This window comes from Andrena cerasifolii, chromosome 8 (genome assembly GCF_050908995.1).
Source record: "Andrena cerasifolii isolate SP2316 chromosome 8, iyAndCera1_principal, whole genome shotgun sequence".
NCBI classification, from domain to species: Eukaryota; Metazoa; Arthropoda; class Insecta; order Hymenoptera; family Andrenidae; genus Andrena; species Andrena cerasifolii.
The window spans coordinates 6304667-6330688 of NC_135125.1; the positions used below are offsets into that span (position 1 = coordinate 6304667).

The 26022-nt window shown below is 50.7% G+C and overlaps 1 protein-coding gene across 9 annotated transcripts in view; it reads right to left on the reverse strand.

Moving 5' to 3' along the window:
* Window positions 1-26022, reverse strand: part of Osp (myosin phosphatase Rho interacting protein outspread) — a 146681-nt gene that overhangs the window by 76597 nt on the left and 44062 nt on the right. For all 9 annotated transcript variants that reach the window (XM_076817896.1, XM_076817900.1, XM_076817897.1 and 6 more), the window contains one exon: window positions 25656-25736. In XM_076817896.1, coding sequence (XP_076674011.1) covers window positions 25656-25736 — 81 coding nt within the window. The remainder of the gene's footprint in view (window positions 1-25655; window positions 25737-26022) is intronic.

Here is a 26022-nt window from a genome sequence, read left to right on the forward strand (position 1 = left end):
AGCAGAAACACGAACGACGACGGGGCTGCTTGGAAATTGCCTCGGAATTTTCCGCGGGGCTAATGGAATTTCGCGGGATTTTTACCGCGGCCAGACTAAATCCTGCCCCTCCCGTTTAACAGCGCCGCGGCTCGGCGTCGTTGGGCCTGGTTTCTCGCGTTTTCACCGGCGATCGGGGCAATTAAGTCCGAGAGGAAAACGGAGCGATTAAGAGGCCCGCTCGTGCTTGCCTCCGGAAGCCAAACCCCCATTGCCCCCACGTTGGCTCGATTACCATAGCGTAGAAGACGCTGGTCGATGGAGCACTGCGTAAGCTACGCATGCCTGGTCGATGTACTCAGTCTAATAAACCACTAAAGCATAACCGAAACGACGCACCGGGAGGAAGAGCGTCGCCCGCGGGGAGCAAAGAACGCGGTCGGGGGATTCGCGTGACACGGTACTCACGTGCAGCGAGCATCGAGTCGAACACGGGTTCGGGACACCTAAAAATCCCGCTCTCGACAACGCCGTTCGATCCGTTAGCGTGTCGCGGTGACACAGAAATCGGCAATTAAAGCTGTCCATTAAAATTTGTACTCCGCTCGGGCGTACACAAGCGACGGGGACATGCGCGACGAACGAGAGAAGAAGACGGAGCGGCATCGCTCGAGGCACGCAGCTCGAGATTCTCACCTGTCGGTGATATACGAATTCCGAAGCTGTTCGGCTGCACAGTTATATTCGCCGGGCTGAAACATCTTCGGCACGACTCCTTCGACGCGTGTACCAGTCATCGCGGGGAGGAGGAGGCAGCTACGAGGGACACGCGAGGCAGAAAGAAAAGTCGGGTTGGAGGGAAAAATCGGCCCGGGAGAACGGGCTTATCGGGCCCCGGGAAAAAAACAACGAGGATCGCGAGCAGCGTTGGCTGACACGTAACCTCATTTAAATGCGTTACACGCCGCGAAATAACAGTCCTTTAAGCTCATGGCGGACCGATTAATTGTCGCGAGCCTCGGGAGAGCAGCCTCGACAGCAGCCACCGTTTGCACGCGAATGCAAATCGACCCGCGCTGCAGGTGGAAATTACGATTGCACAGCGCTCCGCGGTGGAACAGAACCGAGGCACAGTTTTCAGCGAAACTGTCCGCGGAGCCACGCGAATTGATTTTTCCCGCGACACGGGAGGGTGGGTAGAAGCTCGAGCCGCGAGTGTGCGACAAATCACCGTTTTACGAGGGAAAAGTTTAGGCGAACGAGGATTGCAAAGGTAGATTCTGGATGCCGAACTGACGAATATCTTGGGGTTCTGTAGTTCGAAGATGCGAAAGCCACGCGATACCAAGAGAGAGGCGATAACGAAGAACGTTTTCGCAACGAGGTGCGAGCGCCACGCTTTCGGAAAGACGCGTCGCCTCGTTACCCTGCACCCTGAGGGGGGGGAGTCATTAATCGACTTAACGGCCAATAACCGCGTCACTCATTAATTTATCGAGGCGCGTAACGCGCGAGGCCTGGCCGTGGAACCAGGTGTTTACCTGGATTAAGGGGGCAATCAGGTGGACGCGTTCAAGGAGGCGGCTGTTGCGAGTACGCGAGTAGGTGGCTGCTACGTGTAATTGGGATTAATTAACTGGAAAGCGCGAATTAAATTAACGGTCTGCCGTAGAATAGAATCGCGTTGCGTAACGAGCCAGCCTCGCGAAAGAGGATTCTAGCAGCCGAAGGATGCGAAAGGATCAAGGGGCCTTCTAGTCGGAGCACGGTGAATGGCGATCACACTTTTGTTTCGTTCTTCGCGCCGTGCATGGGACTACGTTGCCCACAATCTTAGAGGATATTCTTTTAGTTAACATATGTGTTCCGTATTTCGCGTGTCCGCGACACATTTTACGCACGTCACCGCGATAGCGCTCCGCTCGAGGCGGTTTCCGTTCTTGCCAGCCTCTTCGAAAAGGCAGAAGGTGAATCTTCTTCTTGCGTCCTTCTCCGTCGGAACGTTAGCGAGTTAACTCCCAACGAAATAATTTATATTTATATAAATATTATAATTAAACGTAAATTATAAAATTCTATAGGTCTTCTCGTCCCATACAAAAATCTAAGCATTTTCACTTAGAATTTAAATTAATAATTTAAATTAGAGACAGTAAATATTTCACCAACTCGTTCATACAAGCCTTCAATAAAAAGACAAATTATTATGCTACCTTTGTACAGTCAAAATACTGCAGCCATTTAAATAATCCCAAAGCACAGTATCTCTGTATCATTTAAGTTAAAAGTACATTTCAATATCTGATCATTCGTTACGGTATAAGGTGCGTTTGTTACATAAAGCAACAATAAATTTTGCATTCTTCGATCGAAAAACCCATTGCAATTAGTGCGCATGATCGCAGGAAGCGTCTCGCGATGAGGAACCCCCGCGTCCACGTCAGAGCCTCGGAGAGGCTAATTTCTGTTCGATATGAATCGCGAGGGTGTCAACTACGCGGACTCGAGAGTTCTGATCTCCTCGGAGCTTTGATAAGTCGCAAGTGCAAGCTTCTACATTCGTTAAAGTTTGCTGAAAGCTTCTGGAAGGCTTCTACAACAGCGTGGAAGTCGAGGGAGCAGAGGAGCGCGATGCTTTCGCAGACTACCATCAGCTGACATTTCCTAATCCCGAGAGAAGCGAGGCTCGGTCTGGCGGAATCGAGACGCGTCGCACCTTTCACCGGCGCGATCCGCGCAGCGTCTTCCATAGACTCACAAAAGGTTACATTTACATGCGGCGACGCGCTCGTCGCCGGCATGTCATTGTCTCCGAGGTTACTGCCATCGGCACGTGCGAGGAGAATGTCGAGTGCTCTTACGAGGGTGCCATTGATTGAAAAGGAGCACGTGCAGGGTCCGTCCGCCACGCTCGACTCGTATGCAGAAACGAAACATGCCCCGATAAACATCCTCCTCCGAGTATACACCATTCCTCGACAGAGATTCTCTTTAAACAACACCCAGTGAAAGAACGTCACCCTCCAGCCCTCACCGCCGAGATAGTTTCCAGAAAGCTGATCCGCCCCCAGAGCGGCTGTTACCGCCCCTAATTATCGCCTGGCTACTATTCCTCTTAATTAGCTTAATTGCCCAACGATCCAACCTTCCAGGGCCCAATTGGAACCGTCTCACAGCCTCAGACGTCTCTGCTTTCGACAGGTCGACTTTCGCGATCGCACCCTTCTGTCGGCCTGATTGGGCCTCCTCCCCCTCTCCGCACCTGCCGGTGCAATTAATTGGATAGCCAAAGAGAGACGATAAAAGGGAATGCCATTCCCTTTCCCGTCGCTGGACGCAGCTTTATCTAATGAGGCGCGAGAAGCTGAATCGACGACGCCGACCGGAGCAATAATTAATTCCCGTCCCTCCCGATCAATTGTTATCGTCCGCGCCGTGTTATTGTTTATCCCGTTGGCTGGCTCGATAGCGCGGCGACGGGCTCGTGCGAATCGCGATCGAAGGACGAGCGATAAACGCGAACGGCCGTGCGGCTTCTATTTGCTCCGATCGGCGAGCAAATAGCGGGCTCCGCGAGCGCGCCGCGGCGGGGCACTCGATGTCGAATTACAGTCGATTACGATCGCTTGTTCCATCCGGCGGGCATTTCACGCGCCGCTGCTCGTAATCAGCCTTTTATTTATTATCGGCCGGCAATTTATTGGACGATAAATAACCGCGGGAAGATGAAATTCTCAGCGGAGATGGGCACGGGGGAGGGGGGGGGGGAGCGCCCGATCTCGCGGGCGCAGATAATTCATCGGTGGATAAATGATCGAAGCGTAATACGGTCTAATAAAATCACGCGGCGCAGCGATTAGGCGGAGGTGGAGGAAGATAAATGTTTGGCACGGGGGCGATTGTTTGCTCCGTTCCGCGGCTGAATTAATTAATACCGCGCGTTGGCGTCGATGAACGCTCGCGGTTCATTTATCACGGGATACCGTTCTGATGAAATTCCGCGGATCGTAATTGAATCGTTGATTCGACGGGAGAAACCCGCGCCGGCAGGAACCCCTGTCTTTCGCAGGCAGGAGATAATACTCTAGTGTCTCTGCTTAACGAAGAATGCACGGAGAAGATCAGAGATTTCGCTGCGAATAGTTGCGTCCTTGTACGAAGACACTTTAAATTAGAATTAAGCTCTGAAACGGCAACTAAGGCTGCACCTTTCGCCGCTACACTTGCACGCCGAACAACGGTTATCGAAACAGCGTATCTTGAGCAGACGGTCTCCGCAGGATAACCTATGACTCCCAGCGTGGTTGATTTCGCTTGTTTTTACGCGGATCGATTTAACGAAATTTCTCGCACCGCTGATGGATACAGCCAGCCCCCATTGTCCGACGGACAAGTCATCAATCTCTCTTTCACGTCATTTGCAATTACCCGTTATATTTAGCCGGGATTATCAGTTTTAGCCTGTTGGCTAACGTTTCCAACGATGCCCGTGGCCGCGTACGCGAAACTCTCATGACGAATAGCAATCGGGGCCGGTGCACGAGCGCACGGGGTACGCTAATTGCACCGATTGTGCGCCTAATTGCGGACATTTACCCAAGTTGTCGGCGCCCGTGGCGCGACTTTGTCGAGGCAGCGATACGCGCACAGTGAAAACGGTAATTGAAACGCACGGAACGACAAGGTACCGGTACTTTCTCCGCGAAAAGCCACGTGATTGATCGTGAAAACAGCGGACGAACGAGAGGTGACAACGTTTCCTCCTCCTCAGCCCTAGGTGGACGAAAATCTGCCGTCGCGAGCTGCGAAAAGTTCGAGGCGGCTCTCTTAAATGGCAGCCGCAGCGTATCGCGATAATTGGAAAGAGGATCGACGACTTTCTCCCCGAACGTCGGCGACACGTCCGCGGCTGAGACTCGAGAGGCGTCGATTAGCGCGGGGCTGAGAAAAGGGAAAACTTGGACGGTGAAAGGCCGCGGTATTAATCCGCGATAATGATAGCGGCGGGAGAAAAACTAGCTCCACCGGAGGAATCCAGATTTTCCTGCGCGTAAAAAAATGGGAAAGCGCTGGCGCGACTTTCTTGAGGATCCGGGAACCTAGTTCTTACGCTCGCGGAGGAGGAGACGCGAGCCTGGTGCTCGGTGCGAAGAATTATCTGGAACTCGCGAAACCCTAGCGTCTGGTCTGGAAATGTTCCCCCGAGGGAAGGAGGGTCGTGAAGGGGGAGAAGAGGAAGCGTCCGAAAGCAGAAGCACCCGGGGAACAGTGGAAGGACGAGGAAGTGTCTCGCGCGGCAGCCCCAGCCGGCGCTGGGACGAAGCGAGCTCTCGAGGAAAGGACGAAAAGAAAGGGAAAAGAGAGGCGCAGGAAGGGAAAGGAAAGGAAAGGGCAAGGCAGCCTGGCCGGACAGTGGCCAGGAGCGAGCAACGTGGCCGCGCATGCAGGCGTTCGTCTCGGTTCGTCGACCTCGAGTGGAATGCAAGGCATAACCTACCGTAACACCACCACCACCGCCGCCGACGGCACAGACGCGCCTCCGCTGGCGCACACAACCGACCATGGTGTGGAACAGTCCTCGGTGGAACCACCTGCGAGGACCAACCCCCCTAGATCCGTCGCCGACGTCCTTCTTCGTCCCCCGCGAATGACTCACCTGGCCAGCGCGCCTAACGTGTCACGAGCTGGCCAGGTGCTCCTTCCGCGACACTTTCAGAGCCGTCCTGCGTAGACACCCTGGACACTGCGAACACCTCAGATGAGGTTCCACAAGGTTCCAGGGATCTTCTCGTCTGACTAATAGTGATAGAGTTCTAGGCGCCAGTTCTGGCCTCTCGTCAATGCACCCCCTTGTCCGAGGGTGCAGAAAGCACTCGGAGGAATTCTAATCCAAGAGACGTGGAAGTTATCAGGATTCAGAAAGCTCCGGGGAGAATGAAGCTCCAAAGAATTAGAACTATTTGGAGGACGTTTACAGTGACACCAGGGTTAACTGTACCAGTGAATTTTGCTCTCCTCGATAGTGACAGCTGGCGAAAAGAAGCGGGAAGGGAAGCAAAACAAAGAGAATCGCGTGCCAGCAAATTTCTCGGGCCCGTCTAACGATCGTGCACGGATAATGGCAATACAGTGGCCAGGAGGAAAGCAGGCCCGTTGCATCCTAACTGCAGTTTTCCGCGAAATTCTGGAACAGCGTTACGCGGCCAGGTTAATCGGCCATTAATCGTTACGATCCCGTGGCGCCTGGCACGTATTTATCCTAACGGGAGAATCGCTAATAGTGGTTGCGGTGAGCAATCGCGGACTGCCCGTGGACAGGTACAGTTATACAGATAAGACCACCTCGAAGGATCGCCTCCTCCCGCGGCACGTTCTCGCATTCTGGAATTTCCGTAATTCGATTGCAGACCTTTTTGCCCGACCCTCCTTTTTTTGCCGGCCCCACCAACGGCAGATCAATCTTCCGCTGGCAAATTCTCTCGGGGAAAAAAAACGCCGGCCCCGAGATGCGAGCGCCGGGACGACTGCGACAACCTTGCCGATCTCCGTTAAATAGGTGCGGATGAAACAGGTGAAACGAAAGGCTGGAGATTCCAGCGGCACTCTCTTTGGTCGCACAAGTTTCACTGAATGCATAATAAATCTGGCCTCGCGTTTTACGTAACAGGAGCGTACCCGACGTGGCGTCACCTGTTCCAGCACCGAAATGCCGGGGACCAAAGGGTTTTCTCATTGTCAGCAGCATTGTCCAGGATCGACAATGGCACAGTCGCGACAGCTTAGTTGAACTGCGCCGAGCGAGGTACAGTTAGAGAGATAAGACCCACCTCGAAGGATCACGATTACAACCTGCGGCATCGTTCAACAGGAGCTCCAGCGGATTCTACGTATCTCGGTTATGGCGTCCTACCTAATTCCAGATCCTGTTTACAAACAAGTCGTGATAACGGGGCATCGTCGCGCACCATTGCGCAACTTCGCCAAAAGTGAATTTCCCTGGTGGGACATTCCATTCGAACTCGCACAGATTTCCGAGTAAGGTTTCGTAGATTGCTGAAATTCGAATATGTTGTGGTCTTTAGTGATACTTAAACGTACCTCAAAGGATTTTTCGACATTTTGAAAAATGTCGATTTTACAGCTGCTTCAAGTTAAGTGCTACCTTTTTTTCAATGCATTATAGCTATGGAAGTAGTAAACGGATGGAGATGAGCTTTACGGTGCTTATAGAGAAGACATTGAAGTTTTAAGAAAAAATTATTTCAGTTTAAAAAAATTGAACCATTTTTGTGCAATTATTTCAAACAAATGCAGGTTTTTAACATCGCGCGCGATTTCAAAAATCCGAAAAAGGAGAATGTAGTTCTATCCTTCCCCTTGATGGACAAATTTTCAGAAATATGGACGTTTTAAAATTGGCCCCGTAAAAATTGCCGAGAGTTGACGCTGCGTCGCCCAGCATCGCGGTACTCGCAGCGGCCAAGTGGCTGTACCTGATATTCTTATACAGGATTCCCAAAAATGGTAAGTATTTGAAGAAAAAAAAGTGAAGGAGGAAAACTCTTACTGTTTTTTATATCCAACACAATACGGTATCTCGATTTTTGGTGTTCGCAATATTTTCCTTGAAACGAGGGTGACTTTCAGTTTTTTAAATGGAATGCTATATATTTGATTACCCAATATGAAAGCGACTGTCAAGACAAATTCAAACATATTGTACACTGTGACGTTCACGACCACACAAGGTTAGAGGGAAAAAAGGTAGCAACTTGAAACAGCTGTAAAATCGACATTTTTAAAAATTTTGAAAAATCCTTTGATATACGTTTAAATATCTAAAGTCTACAACATATTCGAATTTCAGCAATCTAGGAAAACTTACTCCGAAATCTGTCTGAGTTCGCATGGAGTGTCCCTGGTGCGAGAGACGCTCCACCGCAATTTCATTCAACTTTCCAAAATTTCTCGCCACTCCGGACAACGGGTACCGCCACACTCCATAAATCTTGCCTTTCCTACTTTCAACGAACTTTCAATTTCCCCGTTTGCCGAGCACCGTTATTATTTCCCTCGGCTGCTCCCGGACAGTGCAAATAAATACACCTCGGTCCCACCCCTAATCGCAGCACCGAGGGCCTGCAAGAACGGGCCCCGCGATGAGCTCTAATGACCGTAAATGTACGTGGCGAGGTTGGTCCATCATCCGAGCTCCTTGAAACGCGTCACTCCCGGTCGCGCGTCGGAGCGGGGAGCGCTGACCGGAAGTCTCCGGGGCAGCGCGCTTAAATATGCAGGTACACAGAGAGCGGTGTGCAACCGAGCTTTGAAGTCCTCGACGAGGAGGAACATTAATGGAGATTCGCTTTCACCGTTCGCCTCTCCTCGCCTCTCCTTCCTCGCCGGCCGCGGCGTGTTGGTCGTTAGCGTCATCATCATCTGCCTCTTCTTCAGCCACGGGACCGGTGAAACCGACACGACCTTTCGGAGCCACCTCCTCGTGACCTTTCCAAGGCGAACGCTCGCATACTTCTCGTCCGCGTTTCAGGAAGGAGGATGATTCGCGTGCCCGGGCCCTCGCGGCCCGCGATAACAACAATTACCGCGGCGTCGACGCGTGATTTCGCCAGGGCTGATAAAATTGTCTTCGCCACCGTCCCGAGATCCCAGATACCGCGCTTGTTAACATTTCGCTGATAAGCACGGCTACATCGTAACCGTCTCCGCCTGCGTAACTTTATTGTTGCCCGGCCGGATGGATTTTTTCACGGGCCCCCGGAGGATTTACCGTTCCGAGCAGATTGTACCGCGAGGATCTGGCTCTGGACGCTGCTCCAGGTGCTACATCGGCGGCGGACGTGTCCTCCTCGGGCCAAGCCGGATAACTGTACTCCGCGAGATGAATATTTCTCTCTGATTCCCTGTGATGTAACAGCATCGACGTAGCACAGGTTACGCGGAATCTGTCGAGTCACTCGCGGGGAATTCATGAATCTCTCGACGGAAATCGGGCTGGACATTGCGCGAGCTCCTCAGGAACCTTAGGAGAAACTCTGCGGCGAGCGTGGAATCGGACGGGAGCCAACGACGGAGTCGGTTATCGGCGAGAGCCGGAGCTGCGCCGGGGCAAAAACATCTTCGTCCATCGATCGACGTCCGCCAGGACGATCCCCGGCAGATCGCACAATGAAATCGCCAGGGGGAGGGAAAGAATTCGCGTGGACGCGCGTGACTTTCATTCGCAGAACGGTTTTTTCGCATAATCGCGTATCTCACCGATGTGGAATGTAGTCCCGGAGCGGAGCACGACTCGGCCTGTCATCCGAATCACCTTGACAAAAGGCGATTCGAGATCCGGAGCAGTTGCGTGCGATCCGTCGCATTCCAGCTGAACATCTCAACGATACTTGCACGGAGGAAAGGTCTGCAACATATTCCAGCTGCTTCCCTAAATGCAAATTCCCCTGGAATTCCTTCGAAGTAGCTACCTGCTGCGTCTCAACATTGTCACGCTACGAAACTCCAGAAGCCTCGTCGCTGATTCCCGGCATCGTTGAACCTGCTCGCTTATCCGTCAAGCCGGAGCGAGCCACTTGGAGCAAATGAAGAAGCAATTACAGTTGTATGCAGCGTTGCGCGGAGCGTTTTCCCAAGCGCGAATCGCGGAATCCTGGTCGGCCGGCCGCCTCCAAAGAATACAGTCCTCGGTAGGGAACAAAGTAGCGCAATGACTCTTCGGAAGCACGAATTGGAGTGGACTGGTGGAACGATGTACATAATATTGTAAAAGGGTATGGCTCGCGCGCGGCCGCTTTGAGAGCCAGCAGGAAGAGGAGGCAGCCAGCCGCGAGTGAGATCCTATCGGCTGATATTCAATGCGATATAACTCATTCTAGGTATGGACTATCCCGGCCGCACCACCACCGACACGATCCCCTGCACGTAGACCGCTCGGAACGATCGTGTACACGGCTGGTTATCCAGTCTATAAAGCTCCCGCAACACGTACACAATTTAATTCGGAATTGCGGAAAAGTTTCATACATCTTTTGGCGAGCGAAGCCGCGAGGCGGTCTTGCCCGATCGAGACTAATCCCGCTATGGTCCTCGATCGCGCCGCGCAGCGTGGCCGCGTATTCCAGAAACGCCACCGCGGCTTTCGACCGGGCGCACAGTGGGGAAATTTCCGCGATTTTGTGGCCAAAACCACGAAAATAAATTTTTCAATTCGACAAGATAGATGCAAATGTCTATTGAAGAACTAATATGAGTATCAAATGTCACCAATTTTACTGTTACATGTTTTAATACAAATTGGTACGTAAGATATCTTTTTGTCCTCAAAATAATTGTGTTTCGGTTTTTAATACGTAATTTATACAATTTTTAAAGTAGTGTTTTAGAAATAACCTTTTCATATAACAGTCAATTTTCAATGCATAAAATAGTTATTGCAGCGGTTTGATCGCTACTTCGCTTCCATATTTGTGAGGCGACATTTCTGTAGGTTCGGTAAGCTTGGGTTTTCCCCCGTGGGCCTGGGTGAGTCAGGCTATGGCCACGTACGCATCTGGCGGCTAGACTCGCCCAGGACAGGCTTTTTCCCAGCGCGCGGAAGCGTTTTCGCGCCAAAATTTCCCTCGCATTTTTCGGCGTCGCTTGAGGGACGCGGCCCTCTGCGGGGGCTGTATAAATAGTCCTCCAGAGGTGACGCGGGCCCTCACTCACCTGGAACCGCCTTTAGAGGCTACGTCACGCGCCGTATTACATACAAGTTTTTATCGGTAAATTATATTCAGCAATTTTACATTGTATCGCCTTTATTCGCGTATTAAATAGAGTGTAGTGTAAGATTCAATCAACAATCATTTCCTTTACACCCCTCATTAACAATCCCATAATATCCTGCAATGATTTTCATTCCTATTTTATATTGGACTATTTTGATTCTATAAGTGCAATTATTAATTACTAATAGTTGCTAATCTTGTAATTATATGCATTTTTTTAAACACGATCCAGTGTGTCTTGTCTAACATACGGCATAACTGTGACCGAGACTGGTTCACATGTTATACATTACAATACTTTTTATTATTTTTTAAACGATTTAATTTAGCTTTTATCCTCTATTTGATTGTTTGTATTAATAGATTTCACTTTATTTTACAAGTAATATCAAGTGATTACGCAGTACATGTTAAAAAATTTCAAATATATTTGATTGTTTGTAAAAAAGTGTATAAATGTAAATAATAAAGAAAATCTTTATCGTTCGTAATTTTTGTAAGTGCTGTTTTTCGGATAATTTAGTTTCTCATATATTACGACGTAAAAGTGCCGAATTTAATATATTAAAAATAAGTTTCCAGGTTTCGACCACGAAAATGGATACAGTTCTTCAATTGACGTTTGCATTAAATTTCTAAAATTAAAAATTTCATTTCTGTAGTTTCGGCCATAAAATCGCAAAATTCCCCCACTGCGGGACGGCCGAACCGTGGAATTTCATTCGTCCCGTGTACCTCTGTAAAATATCCTCGTTGCCACTGGACGAGGCCCGATTAAAAGTAAAATATACGCCGCGCGGTCCCACCGAAGGGGAATGAAACTCCAACTTCATAAACCCGAGTAACGGTTATCAGTTACATCGCCTCCTTTTTAAGTAGCGTCGCTGGAACGTAATCCGTTACTGGCCCAAATAAATGTCATTCGCGAGTCGCGTACACCGATATGAATTAATTAAAACTCGTTAATGCCGGGCGAGGAGAAAGAGCGGGAAGGCGATCGGGCGCCGCTTTCGAGGCGTCTCCGCCATGCTACCGTTACTCGATCCGAATTAATTCCGACCACGGCTGCTGCTGGCTCAATTAGCGCCCGATATTTCAATTATTCCTCTCTGCCCCCGCGTTCCTTTTTCCCTCTGGCTTTAATTGGACGCGCCAACCTCGACCCCCGCCGAATCGAGAGCGCGTGAATGAAAGATCGGGAGACATTTGCACATAGCTACCATTCTATTCCCGATAGGGACGCGTGCTCGTGCATACGCTCGACGTGGCCACCTGCCCACTCGTCAACGACACTATCGAACCTGCCCGACGCGGACGTTCGATCAGATAATTTGAATGAGTGCACGATGCGCGTGCACTCGTCATTAGCAAAAGGCCCCGTTAGGGCGCCCGATGGCGGCAACCGGACGAAACGCGAACGCCGTGGAAAGAAGTTGACCGGCACGAAAAACCAGCACGGTTACGCGGACCGATAAATCGCCAAGGTGCAGGCGGCGCGGCGGTTGCGAAACGCGAGCCGCTACTTTGTTTTACAAGGAATGTCGTGAAATGGCGTTCAAAGACTAAATGGACCGGCCCGTTGCGTCACGTCCGATTGAAATATCGATTCCCCGTGGCATTCTGAGATTCAGTAGATTTACCGGTCCAATTTCGTGGCGGGCGCTGTCGGCTGAATTGAGTCGCAACCGGCCGACTATCCAGACATAATGGAAACATTAGTCTTTCCTCGTTGCCGGTTGTTCGTACGCCAGGCGGCTCCTCGCGCGTTTCATCGCCGGATTAATCATTAGAACGGGGATGATTTTTCCGTGCCGGCGACAGTGGGGGGCCGCCCCGGGCCGGCGGTGCACCTGGCGTCGCCCGAGGGCCGGCTCTGATGAAAGTGAATTTTAAAATCGAGGTCTCCGGCTCGTGCCGCGGAGGACGTCGACCTTAATTTACTCCTAACCACTCGATTGTCTGCCTACCTTCTTCTCTATTGCAAATGGCAAAACGTTCACCGCCGCGCCGGCAGATCCGAGGCGTTCTTTCTTTTTTTCGCGTTCTCACGGCATTCCGCGCGCAAGTTTCTCAAGTGGACGAGCCGCAAATTATCATCCGCGGAACAACACCGCCGGTGCAATAGGTTAGCAATCTTCCTATCAAAGTTATTCGATCTCGCCGCGATCAGAGGTCTTCTCTTTCCGCGGCGCATTATGCGCTATCGCCAACTTTCCTTCCTCCCGTTGCCGACTCTGCCTCTCGGTCTCCCAGCTTCCGACTTTCATCTCTAAGTTTCCATCCGCGAACCTTCAGGCTTCCTCTATGCAAGCGCATATATCCCGCGGGCCTGTGATCCGTCATACTAATTCGTAAATTAGAGAAGTAATTCTTTATCGACGAGCCGCGTCTTCTACGTCCATGGCCCGAGGCGTCCCGTATTTCACGCCGACCATCTTCCGACACACGAAACACTCTTCCAAGATTAATATGAGAGGCGGAGGATGCAACGGTGCTTATACTTCCGCATCTAAAATCCATTCTCCCGCTCCAAGCTTTCGAAGAGCTTGCCGGAGCTTTCGCGGTGGTTCTATTCGAAGCACAAGCAGAGTCAAGCAAAGTCGAGCGGCGGCAGTTCCGGGCCGTGCTTTTCTGTGTCCCGCGCACCAGCTTTAAACCCCCGGCAGGTGGAAATCTAATTAGCATACCGTTTGCTCTCTCAGATCCCTCGTGGATATGGCTACTGTCCCACGACCAACAAGACGGTGGCCCCGGCCACCGCGGCAGGGAAAATAAGCAGGCGGACTCGCGTGTCGCCAAGCTTCCAAGACGCGTCCACTTAGTCCGCGCATTTTTCCCAGCGACACAATAAGAGCAGGGTGGCGCGATAAGCTCGGAGATTATTACAAGGTTGATGCAATATCGTCGATAATCCCCGGAGAGGGAGGGGAGGAGAGAAACGTGATCGGACCGTGACGGCGGATAGGAAACGTAGGACGAGAGTTTCAATTATCGAGCTACCATTTTCCACCTGCAATATATTAGATGCATACGAATGTTGGAGCGTAGAAACCGCGAGGACCCTGCACTACCATCGTCGCGGCTTCATTAATCACATCACAGATGTAATTTCCATACCCGGTTCAAAGCATGATTGATTGCGCGCGGCGGCGGAAAAATTTGCATTAGCCGCGGGTTCGCCGCCTCATTAAGCCTACGCTGGGACGAAAAATCAAGCAGCCCCGCCGCACGGAAGGAAAGAATCCACAACCGACGCGCGCTCGGTCGTTTCGCAATAGCGGCGGGGCCTCGTGTGGGATGCAAGATTCAGCAATGATCGAGCGATGCTCTGGCTCGTTAGAAGCCGCGTTTCACGGTTCCCCAGAGTGGACCTCGCGAAGACGGTGCGATACAGTTGGCCTCGCCGCTTCGCCGACGTCCGCGGGGAGAAAAACTCGATCGTCCCGTGGCCTGGTGGACGAGCCAGGCCAAAGTCTCTCACGGGAAAGGCTTTCCAACGGTTTATCCTTACGGTTTGCGTCGGTCGAGTTCGTAAATCGACGGCAGAGTGGCCGGCATCGAACCGCCTGGATCGTCCCGCGCAAACGGCGATGGATCGCGCGATCTCGCGGCTAGGAAACGGCGCGGCGGCTCCGGCGAGATCGAGCCGCGTCGATAATTCGAGAAACGGACAATTACAAGCACCGTGCTCGCTGGTAGCGGCATTTCCATCGGCGCGTGTCCTTTTTATTGTGCCTCCGCGGTCGGTGACGCGTAGCGGGGCGAGCGCTGCACCCTGCCGCACGTATCTCGGTAATCGCGTGCTCTTTTTCAAACAGAGCTGACGAGAAACGCTTTCGCACGCTCTCCACCGGAGCTGCTACCTTTTCTCCGCCTCTTCTGAGCCGCTTCTCCCTTTCTCCCGGGCCACCAGCCTTTTTTGCGCCACGGGGAATGTGTGCCAAGTGCGCACTCGCCAGCTGCAATTCGGTGGACGCAGGTTTCTTCGGTTTCCAGTTGTCTTCGAGCCTGCTCGCCTGGATTAGAGCGGAGTCGCCGTTTACGCAACCCTTTGGAAGATTCTTATCCCACCAGTTGGAAGAAGCGTCGGGGAGAAGAGCAATCGCTCCGAGGAAAACAATACACAGCGTAGATTCTCAGGATTAAGGCAACCTGCTTGGATCCAGGAGGCACAATGGATTAGCTTTTCGGGTTCGAGTTAAACTTCTTCTACAGGTGCGAATTCACGAAGAGATTTTACGCCAGACTATTTTTTATCGCGAGACAACACTCTCAGCAAGATCTAAATGGAAATAATGGAAACAGTCGTGAAAACTTGTCTCATCAGAGTCTAATTTCATTACGATGGTAATTAGGAATTAGTAGGTATTATAAATTTGAAAAGTTTGGCCTGCAGAAGTTTAGGCGTTCTGCAGCGACTAGGGAACGGTGTCTAAAACGATTCCCTTAAGGCATAATTCGTATAAAAAATAAAATGCACATTATTTAAATAAAAGTGAAGTAGTTTTTGCGAGTTAGTTTATCTACCTTATTATTGGCTTAGATCAAATTTAGCTACCTGATCAATTATATTTTTTATTCGCAATTTTGTGAAGGCATACTACGAGGGATCCCTAGAAAAATGATCTCTTAGATTATTTTATCCCTACTGATAGTAAATGAGACGAACATTAAACAGCAGTGATTCATTTAAATAAAACCAGAAATTAAACTCAATCACTAAATATGCGAACACAATAAATTAAAACAAGTTTTTAAAAAAATCAAGTCTCAGATCGTTTTTGGTACGTAATCAATGAATAGGAATACCTACTTAAAATCGACTAACAAACGTAAGAAAATGAGATCAGCTTCATAGATTCAAATTTTTTCGCGCCCCCCTGGGATTCCTGGGATTATTTTACTCTACTAGAGAGGGATCATATGACCCCAAACATCCAAATCACATTCAGTGGTTGGATATACCGTCAAATTATTACATTCGGTAACGAAACATGCTTTAAATTATTGCTGAATTGTCATTTAATTGGCAAAAAAAAACAGCTGTCACAGTAAGGGTACGTTTATGTTGGAGCTGCGATAAACGATCAGAGCGACGATAAGAGCCAGATGACTATATAGATGACCAACGATAAAGCGTCGAGAAAGAAATATTTCTCTTTCTTCGATATTAGCTCCAACATAAACGTACCCTAAGCCGTTTATGACAAAAGTTACACAACATTGAAAAAGACCTTACCTTAGATAAAAGGCAGTAACTCTGATTTCTTTTCTGTTTACAGCACACACAGCCCTGATATTTACATGGCACTTCGCGCGACACTAGACGATGTACAGGCCGAACTTTTGCACATCGATATTAAGAAATAGCAGCACTAATAGCCTCAGAACAGCCAGGAATCATTTTACCCCGCGGGATCGTTTTAGACACCTTTCCCATACCTCTTTCAGCTCGAATATTTCTGCAATCATCAGCCCGTAGCAGTTGGATTTTCTGGGGAGTCTTTTAGAGCACAGCCCAACCCTAACAGCCGATGCAACAAAGAGATAATATCGCGTGGTATATACGCCATTCACCGCGGAGCCGATCCTCCTGCACTGTTACCAGAAGGTTTTCTTCTTGCGGCTCTTCCGGGTCTTCTTGCCACTTCTCCCGGCTCGAATTACCGATCGAACTAGTCACCGAGTCCCGAGTACGACGGCATCGTGTCGTATTAACGAAGAGGTTTTTGCTGGCTAGCCCCGAGAGAAATCTGGCTTGGATTGTGCAACGAAATATCTGCCACTCTTCGGCGAAGCCCGCGACAATCCTCGGAGCAGAAGCGGCATAACAGACGAGGGAACCAACGGAGGTGAAAACTCACCTATTCTCAGCGATCGCGGCGTTCACGCGTCCTTCGGCTTACGCAACTTCCAGCTCTTCCTCCTCGACACGTTTCCGGTTTCAACGAAAGGTTACGGGTCATCTCAGACAAAGAACAGCATGAGAATCGTCTCTCGAACGACGCTAGGAAAGAATTTACTCCAAGTCCCTCGCGACTACAAAGACGCTGCTTGGTTCACCGACTAGTGCAGTAGATCGTGAAACAAACTGGTCCGGCGAAAATTCACGCGAGGAATTTTAATACCGCGGCAGGACCAAACGCCACGGGGAACGATACCTCACTGCCGATTCCCTTCCTGCCTCCCTCTTTTCACGATCGAATTACCACAGATCAGATTCGATCTTCTTTCAGCGCGCTCGCTGCCAGAGGCTCGCGTGTCGCAACGTTTTATCCCCGCGCGATCGGGGAACGGGGCTCCGTTTTAGAGCCCGCATCTCGAAGAAGCCACGCTCGACCGTCTATCCAGCAATCATCGCGATCGAAAACCGGAGCACGGATCGTGCGATCTGCGTGCGAATGGTCGAAAACGTGGCAAGCGTCACGGTGAAAGGTGGACGAAGAGAGCGACAGTGGCGAGAGAGCGAAGGGAAGAGATAGGCGAGCTCTATTCATAGAACAATAGGCGGCATCGAGGTACCAGACGATGAAGTCACGACACAGCTCCGTGTTCCAACATTGTGGGCATTTCGCCGCGGCCAAATAGCGGCGTTCGAGCGACCAGCGAGAACGTTTCGCGAGCGACTAGGCGGTGCCGGTGTCCTGCATCGAGAGTACAACCTTGGCTAAAGAGTAAAGAGTCGGCCAAACATGACCATTCTCGACGAGACAGAAACTGCTCGGGACCGTGTCCCACTGGGACTCGAGAATCATGATTCACGAGGCTCGGCTCGCAGCTGGGAAAAACGCTGGGAAACTCTCGAGCCGTCTACCAATTTCTATCGAGAACTAGGCACGCTTGATAGCCAGCAGATCCCCGGTGGATGTCAGTCCCGTGACCCCAATCAACCCTCCGCGAAAGAAACCTTACGGAGATTCAGATAAGGTTCATTCACGAGCGACGCGCTCTTGTCTCATAAACCGGACAGGACACTCTCCGATGGTATCGGGCTTGCAGCGATAAGTGGATCGAGCTGGAAACCTAATCCAAGCGAGTACCTATAATGTCCGATCTATTAGAGAATCGATCGCCCGGGTGGATCGGTGATTCGAGTAATCCCATTGTACACGGTGGCACAGGGAGCCGTCGCGAAGCCGTGCAGATGAGAATAAAGTCCTCATAATTGGCTCAGGGAGCGCTCGAGATTTTCACTTTCCAGAGATCGTTGCCCCCCGATAACGACCGCCCTCGACAAAGTCCTACAAATCTGTAGAACCGCCGGGTACAACGAACGCGACACGCCTGCTGGCTGTACTTATAAATTTATAAAATGTTCGCAGCAGCGACTGGCGGCCCGAGTGGAGGTTCCATTAAACGTCCGCGTCGGGGGGGTTAATTAGGCCACGGGTATCTTTACACCGGGCGATTAATGTCGCATAAAATTATGGCGATTGAGGCAATAACGGGCGAGGGCGGAGGGGGCTCGGTGATCTCTGCATGAAAGTTTGTCTCGATCGCGGCGTGAAAAGTTAATTGCGCGTGGGGAGATATCGCCTCGACCCACGTGGTCGAGAAGTGGAGCAACGAGGTTGATGGTGTCACGGGTTAAACGATCACGTTAATCATATTGATCGCGCTGCCTATCGATCCTCTTAACGCGCTTCTAAAAGGAAACTCCTCAGCCGCGATAAAAAAGAAACGCGCCTCTCGCAGCGAGATATCTCGACGATGCTTCAACACGTCGCATTTAAGATACTCAAAGCGTTATACTTTATTAAGATCGTATCTCGATCACTGCACGTTTCCTAATTGGGATCACCGACGGCGGCCGCGGCTCTCTTGCGTCGCTGCTCTGCCTGTCTTTCCTTCAAAGTTCGCTGCAACTCGAAAGAAAGCTCCGAAGGTTTCTCTGGCATGTTGCCGGGGAATAAGGTCGACCCGTGTCTGGATACGATCGCAACTATGAGCCGGATCACGCGATCCCCGCGTTTCGACATGTTAAAAGGGAGAAGGATCATCTCTGACCTGATTCTTTCCGCGCAGGATAATCAACGGGCCATGTTGCGTGCTCCGTCATGATTGTCAGAGGAGATCTGGTTAAACACAGAGTAGTGGGATCCGTGGACCGATCGCGTGATTCCCGTGGCTTAGAATCGTCGGGATCTAGGCATTTTCGTGGATTCTTCGCCGTCGACGAGCTGCGGCGGCACTCGTTTCGAAATTTGACATTTGCCCGATTGCGAGAGGAATTCCGCGGAGTCATAGAAGTCGGGGCAAGCCGCCATAGGGTCAGAAAGCGAAACAAAAGGTTCGCGGAACGCTCGTCGTGGTAAGCTAATTATCGATAAGGCAATCAATCTCTGGAACGCGCTCCGCTCGGGGTCAGTAATGCCAACCTCTCCCGGGCCACGGAGAGAAAGCAGTTTTGATTGGAGCTACGTGCCGACTGTTCCGCGCTGTTCCGTCTGCGCCGATCGCCTGACCATTGCCGAGAAAATGCCCCTCGAACCTTTAATTATTCACAGCTAGAGGACTTGCACCGCTCTGGCTGGCACCGGACGACGCGCCGCCGTTTAACGCGTGTAATTCAATCGTATACAAAGCTGCGTGGGTGTACACTCCGGCAGACAGTTTTCCCCTTATCCCCGCGGACGCTGAAACCCTCTCGGCAGAAAAAGGACGAGCCCCCAGAAACACTTGCCCACTCTGGCAGCGTCAGCCTAGCACTTCGAAGAGTAAATACTGCGGCGAATCGATTAGATAACGCGCGTCGGTGGGACAGGCGCGAGCTCCTCATTTGCATGTGTCGCGCGTTCCCGGGCGGCGAGGAGCATAAAAATAGAGGGGAAAAAAGTACGGAAAGGAGGGTGGAGAAGAAGGAGACGAAGGAGAGAAAGGAAGGACGCGTGCACGAAGGGCCACCTTAAGGCTTTAAGAGGCTCCTCACAAAGGGTCTGCACGGGGGGGGGGGGGAGGGGAGGGAAAAAAAGAAGCAGCGACGTGCGTACGGGGCATAACTCGCGAATAATGCGCCGTTTTATACGGGCGTACGTGAGCGAGCCGTAAGCAAATGCATTTTGCAGAAGGCGCGCGGGCCTTAAGCCGTGTCTGCATGCGCGCGCTGGTCGTCGATTACGTCGCCGGACCACGCTCGTTAAAGTCTCGCGCTAGACCTCCGCCAGCCCCCGGTCCATCCGCGAGGACGTTTAACAAGAACTCGCTAGGGGTGCACGGCGACTTGTCTTCATTCAATATTGTTCAATTAAAAGCTCGTAAAGTCCCCGGATAGCGAAAGCATGCCGAAGGAGCCCGCCCTTTTGCCCCGGATAATCCCCGTGGAATTACGAACGATTTCGCGTGATGCGAGTAATTTCGCCCGACCAGCGGCCGCTCGTTGGAAAAAGAACACCTCCTCTTGCGGGGATAGCGACGGGCAATTTGCAGTGCCGATCGTACGAGAGTCTCGGAGCGATACTCTCGCGATATTCCGTCGCTTCGGAGTGCGCCGAAACCGTGGATGGGAACGCATCCTCCTTCGTGGTACCGCGCATGTATTTTGGTCCACCCCTGCGCGGAGAACTTCGACGCCAGGGCTCTTTCTAAACCTTTTGCCGAGCGTCGAAGTACGCACGCGTGCATGAAACTCGAGGGAAGAGTCTCGCTTTCTTCGGGGAGTGAAAAATATGATCGTGACACGATCGCCGGGCGAGTGAACGTTCGTCGTGACAGCTTCTTTCACTCGGTACGCGTTTAAGCGTGCCGCGGGCGCGCGGCGTGCACCGAATTGGCGGGCAGTGGCTCGGAAAAAAAAATGAAATTCGCGAGCGTCGCGATGAAAACTCGGCCCGATGCATCGTGGCCCGGATTCCCCGGGAATTAATGTGATTATCCGCATGCATCGCGGGTCCCATTGTGGCTCGCCTTGATCTTGGAGCCAGTGAAAGCATAACATTAGAGACGCGCTACTTATTTTTCATCGAAAACCGGGACACATCGGTGGAAAGAACGACGGAACCGAAAAAGGAGTGGAGCGGCGGGGGCAAAGCGGGCGGGTATTCAAAAGCGACGGACCACGATAGAAAGGACAAGCCCGAGCGCGACCCATTATGATGCAAATTAACGCGGCTCGTGGAATTTTGCGCGCGACCGCCGCCCGGCCTCGATTTTTTTTCCACGAGTTGCTGGTTCATTAGAGTGTGCCAATTTCATCGCCGACTCCCGCCGCGTCCCGCGTTTCTCGCTCCGCGTCTGGGAAAATATCTTTGTGCGCGAATTCCCCGGGCACGATTCAGGCCTCGACAGCGCGGCGTTTCATTCCCAAGAACAAATTAAGCCGGTGTAACGCGTTAATTGGGTAATTAAAGGAAGGCATGGCGCAACGTCGCCCAGCGTTAAATTCGATCGAATCGGCCGAGTGCGGCTCGTCCGCGAGGTGCCATCCGGAATACTGGAAGCATTCGTTCCCGGGGAAATGATAGAAATTCTGGCTCCAAGCCGAGGCAAGGGTCTCCAGATTGGAGCTTAATCGAGATCTAAGATAGCCGAACGTTCGTGAGAGAACCTACTCCGTGCCACCTTATTTGTTTCGTTGGAATACAGTCCGCGAGTATGGGCAACCCAAGTGTACCACAACCTAGACCCGATGCAGGCCGAATGTGGATCGCTCTAGCCTACATCTGGCGGAAGTTGGATGCGGTGTAGACTTAGGGTGCCTCGAATCGCCTATCACCCCTGGCTCGTCAGCTGACATAACCCATATATAAACCAGTTCCAGCTTGTCACCCCGAATATAACACTCCGAATCTACAGTCTATCCTAAAGAGAACTCAAATAAAGGGTAAACGGAAAATAGGAGGAATGCCCATTTTGCATGATTTTTCGATTTATAACATATTTTGTTAACTTTGTGAACTGTCGAGTTATAAAGTTCAAATACCCCGTAAGATAATTTTAAATGTTTGTATAGGCAGGGTCAGGTGGGGTAGATTGTAACACGGGGCACATTATAACAATGGAAGTATTTCTGTTTCTTTCATCTTGATTCAATTGTCATTTGTCGGCATCGTACCTTTCCCGTGATAATATCTACCAAAATAGGTTCTTTCATGTTTAAACGAATTCAAATAACAAATCTCTGCTTTTAATTCCAACATTCAGTAATTCTGGTAAGTAATAATATTTTGTAAACAAAGTACATGTATTTGTTGTTTGATATAGCAATAAGGTTAACCGGTATTCATACCCTATACAATCCCAGTTGATATGTTGTTGTTTATACGGCAGGGAGCACAGTGTAGCATGAATATCAGTTATTTGCGCAAAAATGATTAGGCTAGAACTGTTGCAATGGATGATATAGACCTTATATTACCATCTCCTAAAATGGCAAATAAGACAAAACGTCCATGCACATTCTTATTCATTTCGAGATAATAGTTTGAAAAGATACAATTTCAGTTAATGATTTTTTTGTATTTTATTGGTATTTTGAAGATTTTGTGCAATTGTTATAGTGCGTCCTATTTGCTACATCGTACCCCTAAGGCTGCTGAACTGTACCCCAGATCTGAGGCACATTGTAACACTTATGTGACCTTGGAAAAGTGTCAAATTAATTAATTTTTAAGGATAACTGTTAACATCTGCTAATTCTGATTTGAAGGACCAAGACTGTTGATTGTTTAAGTCCGAAAGAAAAATTGATTTATTATACATTCTGTTGTCCACAATCATTATAAACTTTTTCGTTACACTCTACCCCATCTGACACTACTGGTTGAAAACAGGAAATGTTCACTCCGTCCCCACACAAGCTTCAAGCTTCCATCGTCAAGGTGAAACACGAAATTATTTAAGAAGAAAATTATATAAGAAAATTAAATTCATCGAACCTTGCTTCTTTGCTGGTGGACTAAAGAAGTATTAAAACTTAATTTGCGACATTCCCTATTTCCCCTTACCCTTCAAATATAATCTACCCAGCTCCTAGCACAGCCCAAGCTTATCACTTCCCAAATCTCCCACATCTTGGACCCGGCAAGGAGTTAGCACAGCCCGGACTAAGCTTATCCTACGCAAACCTGCTACGAACCATCCCCAGCGTCAGATTTAATAAAACATAAACTCCAGAACAGCGCACTGCGCACGTAGGATAACGACCAGCCGACAAAAGGAAAGCGCGCGTTCATTCCACACCTGATAAGACTGTTTTCTCGGCTACGCGGAGCCGGGCCAACGATGAGGTATGTATGCCTGTTACGCAATAAAACGCGTGTGTATACGCGTATGCTGATTGCGTAATAAAACAGTGTACCCTGAGCAACGTTACCAAAAGAAACACGGAGCGTGACTGTGGCACGATCGCGGATATTATTGTGTTTAACGATACCGCGGAGACACGAAAGAAAACGACTAAAAACCAGGTTGACAAACGTTGACACGTGTCAACAATTCGGATGACCTGGTGTATGCACCGATACCACGCAAACCCGCGGGCATGCTGACGCGGCAGAGACTTCGCTTGCACGCGTGCACGCTGCGTCATTATCGTTATGCAACTAATCGTCGCCAGTCCGACGGACAGGCAAATTCGGTGTGTCAACTCGGAGGTGTCTCTTGTACGCGGTTCCTGGGCGAAAAGTTTGTATTACGGGTATGCGAGCGTGTACCAGCTCGCGAACAATCAGCGAGCTCGGGCTCGGGTTTAATTGCGATTATGCAACGGAAAGCGGTGAAAAAGACCACGTTAAGAGCGCCTTATCGGCGGCGCTGTGGCTCCTTATCGCCTCGGTGCATTACGATGACGGTGTAAGCCGCTGGAACGGGACATTTAATTTATTTTATTGCGCAGTGGCTCGGAGAATTCGTGGACTCGGTGCTCCTATATTCGGCGCGCATTTAACCGTCGCGATCGTTGAAGAGCCTCGGATTGGAGCACTGATTCTCCGGTCGTACCAGTGGGATCCTTGATACAGTCACCTGAGCAGATGATCTGGCGCGGCCGAGCAGTCGCGCTGCGATTCTTGAAAGAGCGCAACACGCGCCCCGGCGAGAGAACTTCGCCGGGAGAGTTGGGACGGCGTTGGAATCGACGAAGCAAATCAGGAATAGAAGAGGGACCCGTTGCCAAACAGGGCAAAATAGAGTGAAAATGCTGGATGCTCGCCACGGCACGCATGAATTAACAAGGTCCACTTAATTAAGGAGTCGGTAGCGCGCGGCGAGGCGGCCAGGCGGCTGGTTACGCACCGTTCGCGTCGCACGGTCTTTAAAGGCCTTTAAGGCCTTAAGGCGCCTTCTAATTATTCACTTTCTCCGACGTCTCGCGGTGAAACGGCCGGGATTTACGGGCTCGCGTCTCGCTCGATGTAATTTCGATGACGGTTTCGACGTCGGGAACGACAATGACTCTCGAGAACCTCTCTGTCGATTCGATCCGCGCGCGTCCTCTGTGCTTCCGCGTTGCTCGCCGCTGATTTATCAATTTTCTGACGTTCAGCCTCTATTCATCGTCCGCCACGTCTATTTTCTACCTCTGTGACGAGCACTCGACTCGGAGGCTGCAAGTTCAGCGCGGAAGACTGCCCCATCACGAAAATACCCTCGCGTTCGCAATGTTCATCGCCCCGCCGCGATCGTGACGACCGCTGGACGTCGCCTGGTGGAGCGGAGCGCAGGTAACCGGAAGAGGAATCCCCGTTCTTCGTGGAAGCGAGAAAAACTCGCGGAAGACCAGTCGCAGCTGTCATAGAAAATCAAGGGAGAGTCTGTTGATCGAGGCCAAACACGGTCATACATGACACCGCTTTCTATTCGTGCGTTTCTCGCCGCGTGGACTCGCGTCTTTAAAAGAACACCATGGGTTTCGATAAATGATCGGCTGGACGTCCGGTCTGCCGTCTAACTCGCCGGGAAAGAAACCACTAGACGCGGCAAGGACCCTCCTTAGAATCGCCAGGACACCTGTTATCCGGCCGATTTCTCTGTTTCTCTCCAATCGATAAACGTCCGTGGGAAAAAAAGTCTGTGTATCGGATGGTGAATTAATATCGCTCGCCGTTCAGGCTGCTAGAAAACCCTGGCGATCGATATAAATCAGCGTTCTCAATGAACGGGAGAGAGACCGAGCGGCGCGCGCTCGCTTTTTCCCGCGAGATCGCCACCGGAGATCGAACGGCCGCGGCTTATCGATCCGCGACGCGACGCGGCGGGGTGAAAAAATCCGATACGAAAAGCGAAGCGCGTCAAGGATCGTACACGTCGCTCGCGGGAGAAAGTTTAGAAAGGAGCGAGATATCCGCTCGCGGTCGTAAATATAAAACGAGAGGGGAAAAAACCGGACGATCGACTGTTTACGTTTTACGAGTCACGTTCCGCGTGCAGCGTTACCGTAAAACCGGAGACGAGCGGAAGGAACGCGACGGCCGAGCGGGGAATGTACGATCCTCGAGGGGGCGACGTAGATGGGGGTGGAAAAATTGGAGGAACGCGGGGGAGGGAAAGGGGGTCTGTTCTCGATCGCGTTTCAGCGCGCCCGCGATACAGAAGATACCGGGCGAGCACACGCGGTTAGTTAGGTATATACCCCTTCGCTTTCACGATAATGAGAAAATTGCCCGGTTCGATCGATCTTGTAACACGATCTCGCGATCATAGACTGTCGATAAAGCGCCACGTAGCTCGAGGCATCGGAACGGAAGTGATCGATGGCCCAGACGTAGCGTTTCCGATCTCCACCTCCGATCGCACCAGGACGCTTCCGCGGGGATAGCGATCTATGACTAGATCTTAACGGTACGGACGCTGGTGTAACCGAGACGATAAACGACACCGGGGCTTTTCAATTAACCCACAGACGGAGAGAGATAAAGAGGGTGAGCAGCGAGCTGTGTGGCTCTCTCTTACCTTCGTCCGGTTCAGGGGATTCGAGAAGTCCCAGCCGGGGGCGACGAACAGGTATCCGCATTTTGATATCTTCCTGGTTGCCTGCAACACGGAGCGAAGGAAATTTTTATTAAAACGGCTCAACGTTGATCGATTAACCAGTTCCCTGGTAAAAAGACGTTAGTGTTTAGAGATGGTAGGGGTTTAAACTGGATTAGGGTAAAGGTTGGTAAAAGTTCGCGACATGCGAATTTCATTGTGTGAGGTGTGGCAGTGGCCAATGGTAATTGACAGTCAATTGTCAATCAAGGTAGTCAATATTCTCATTTATAGGAATCAATATTATTCCTATAAATTTATCAGTGAATAATTTAATTCATATGTCGCC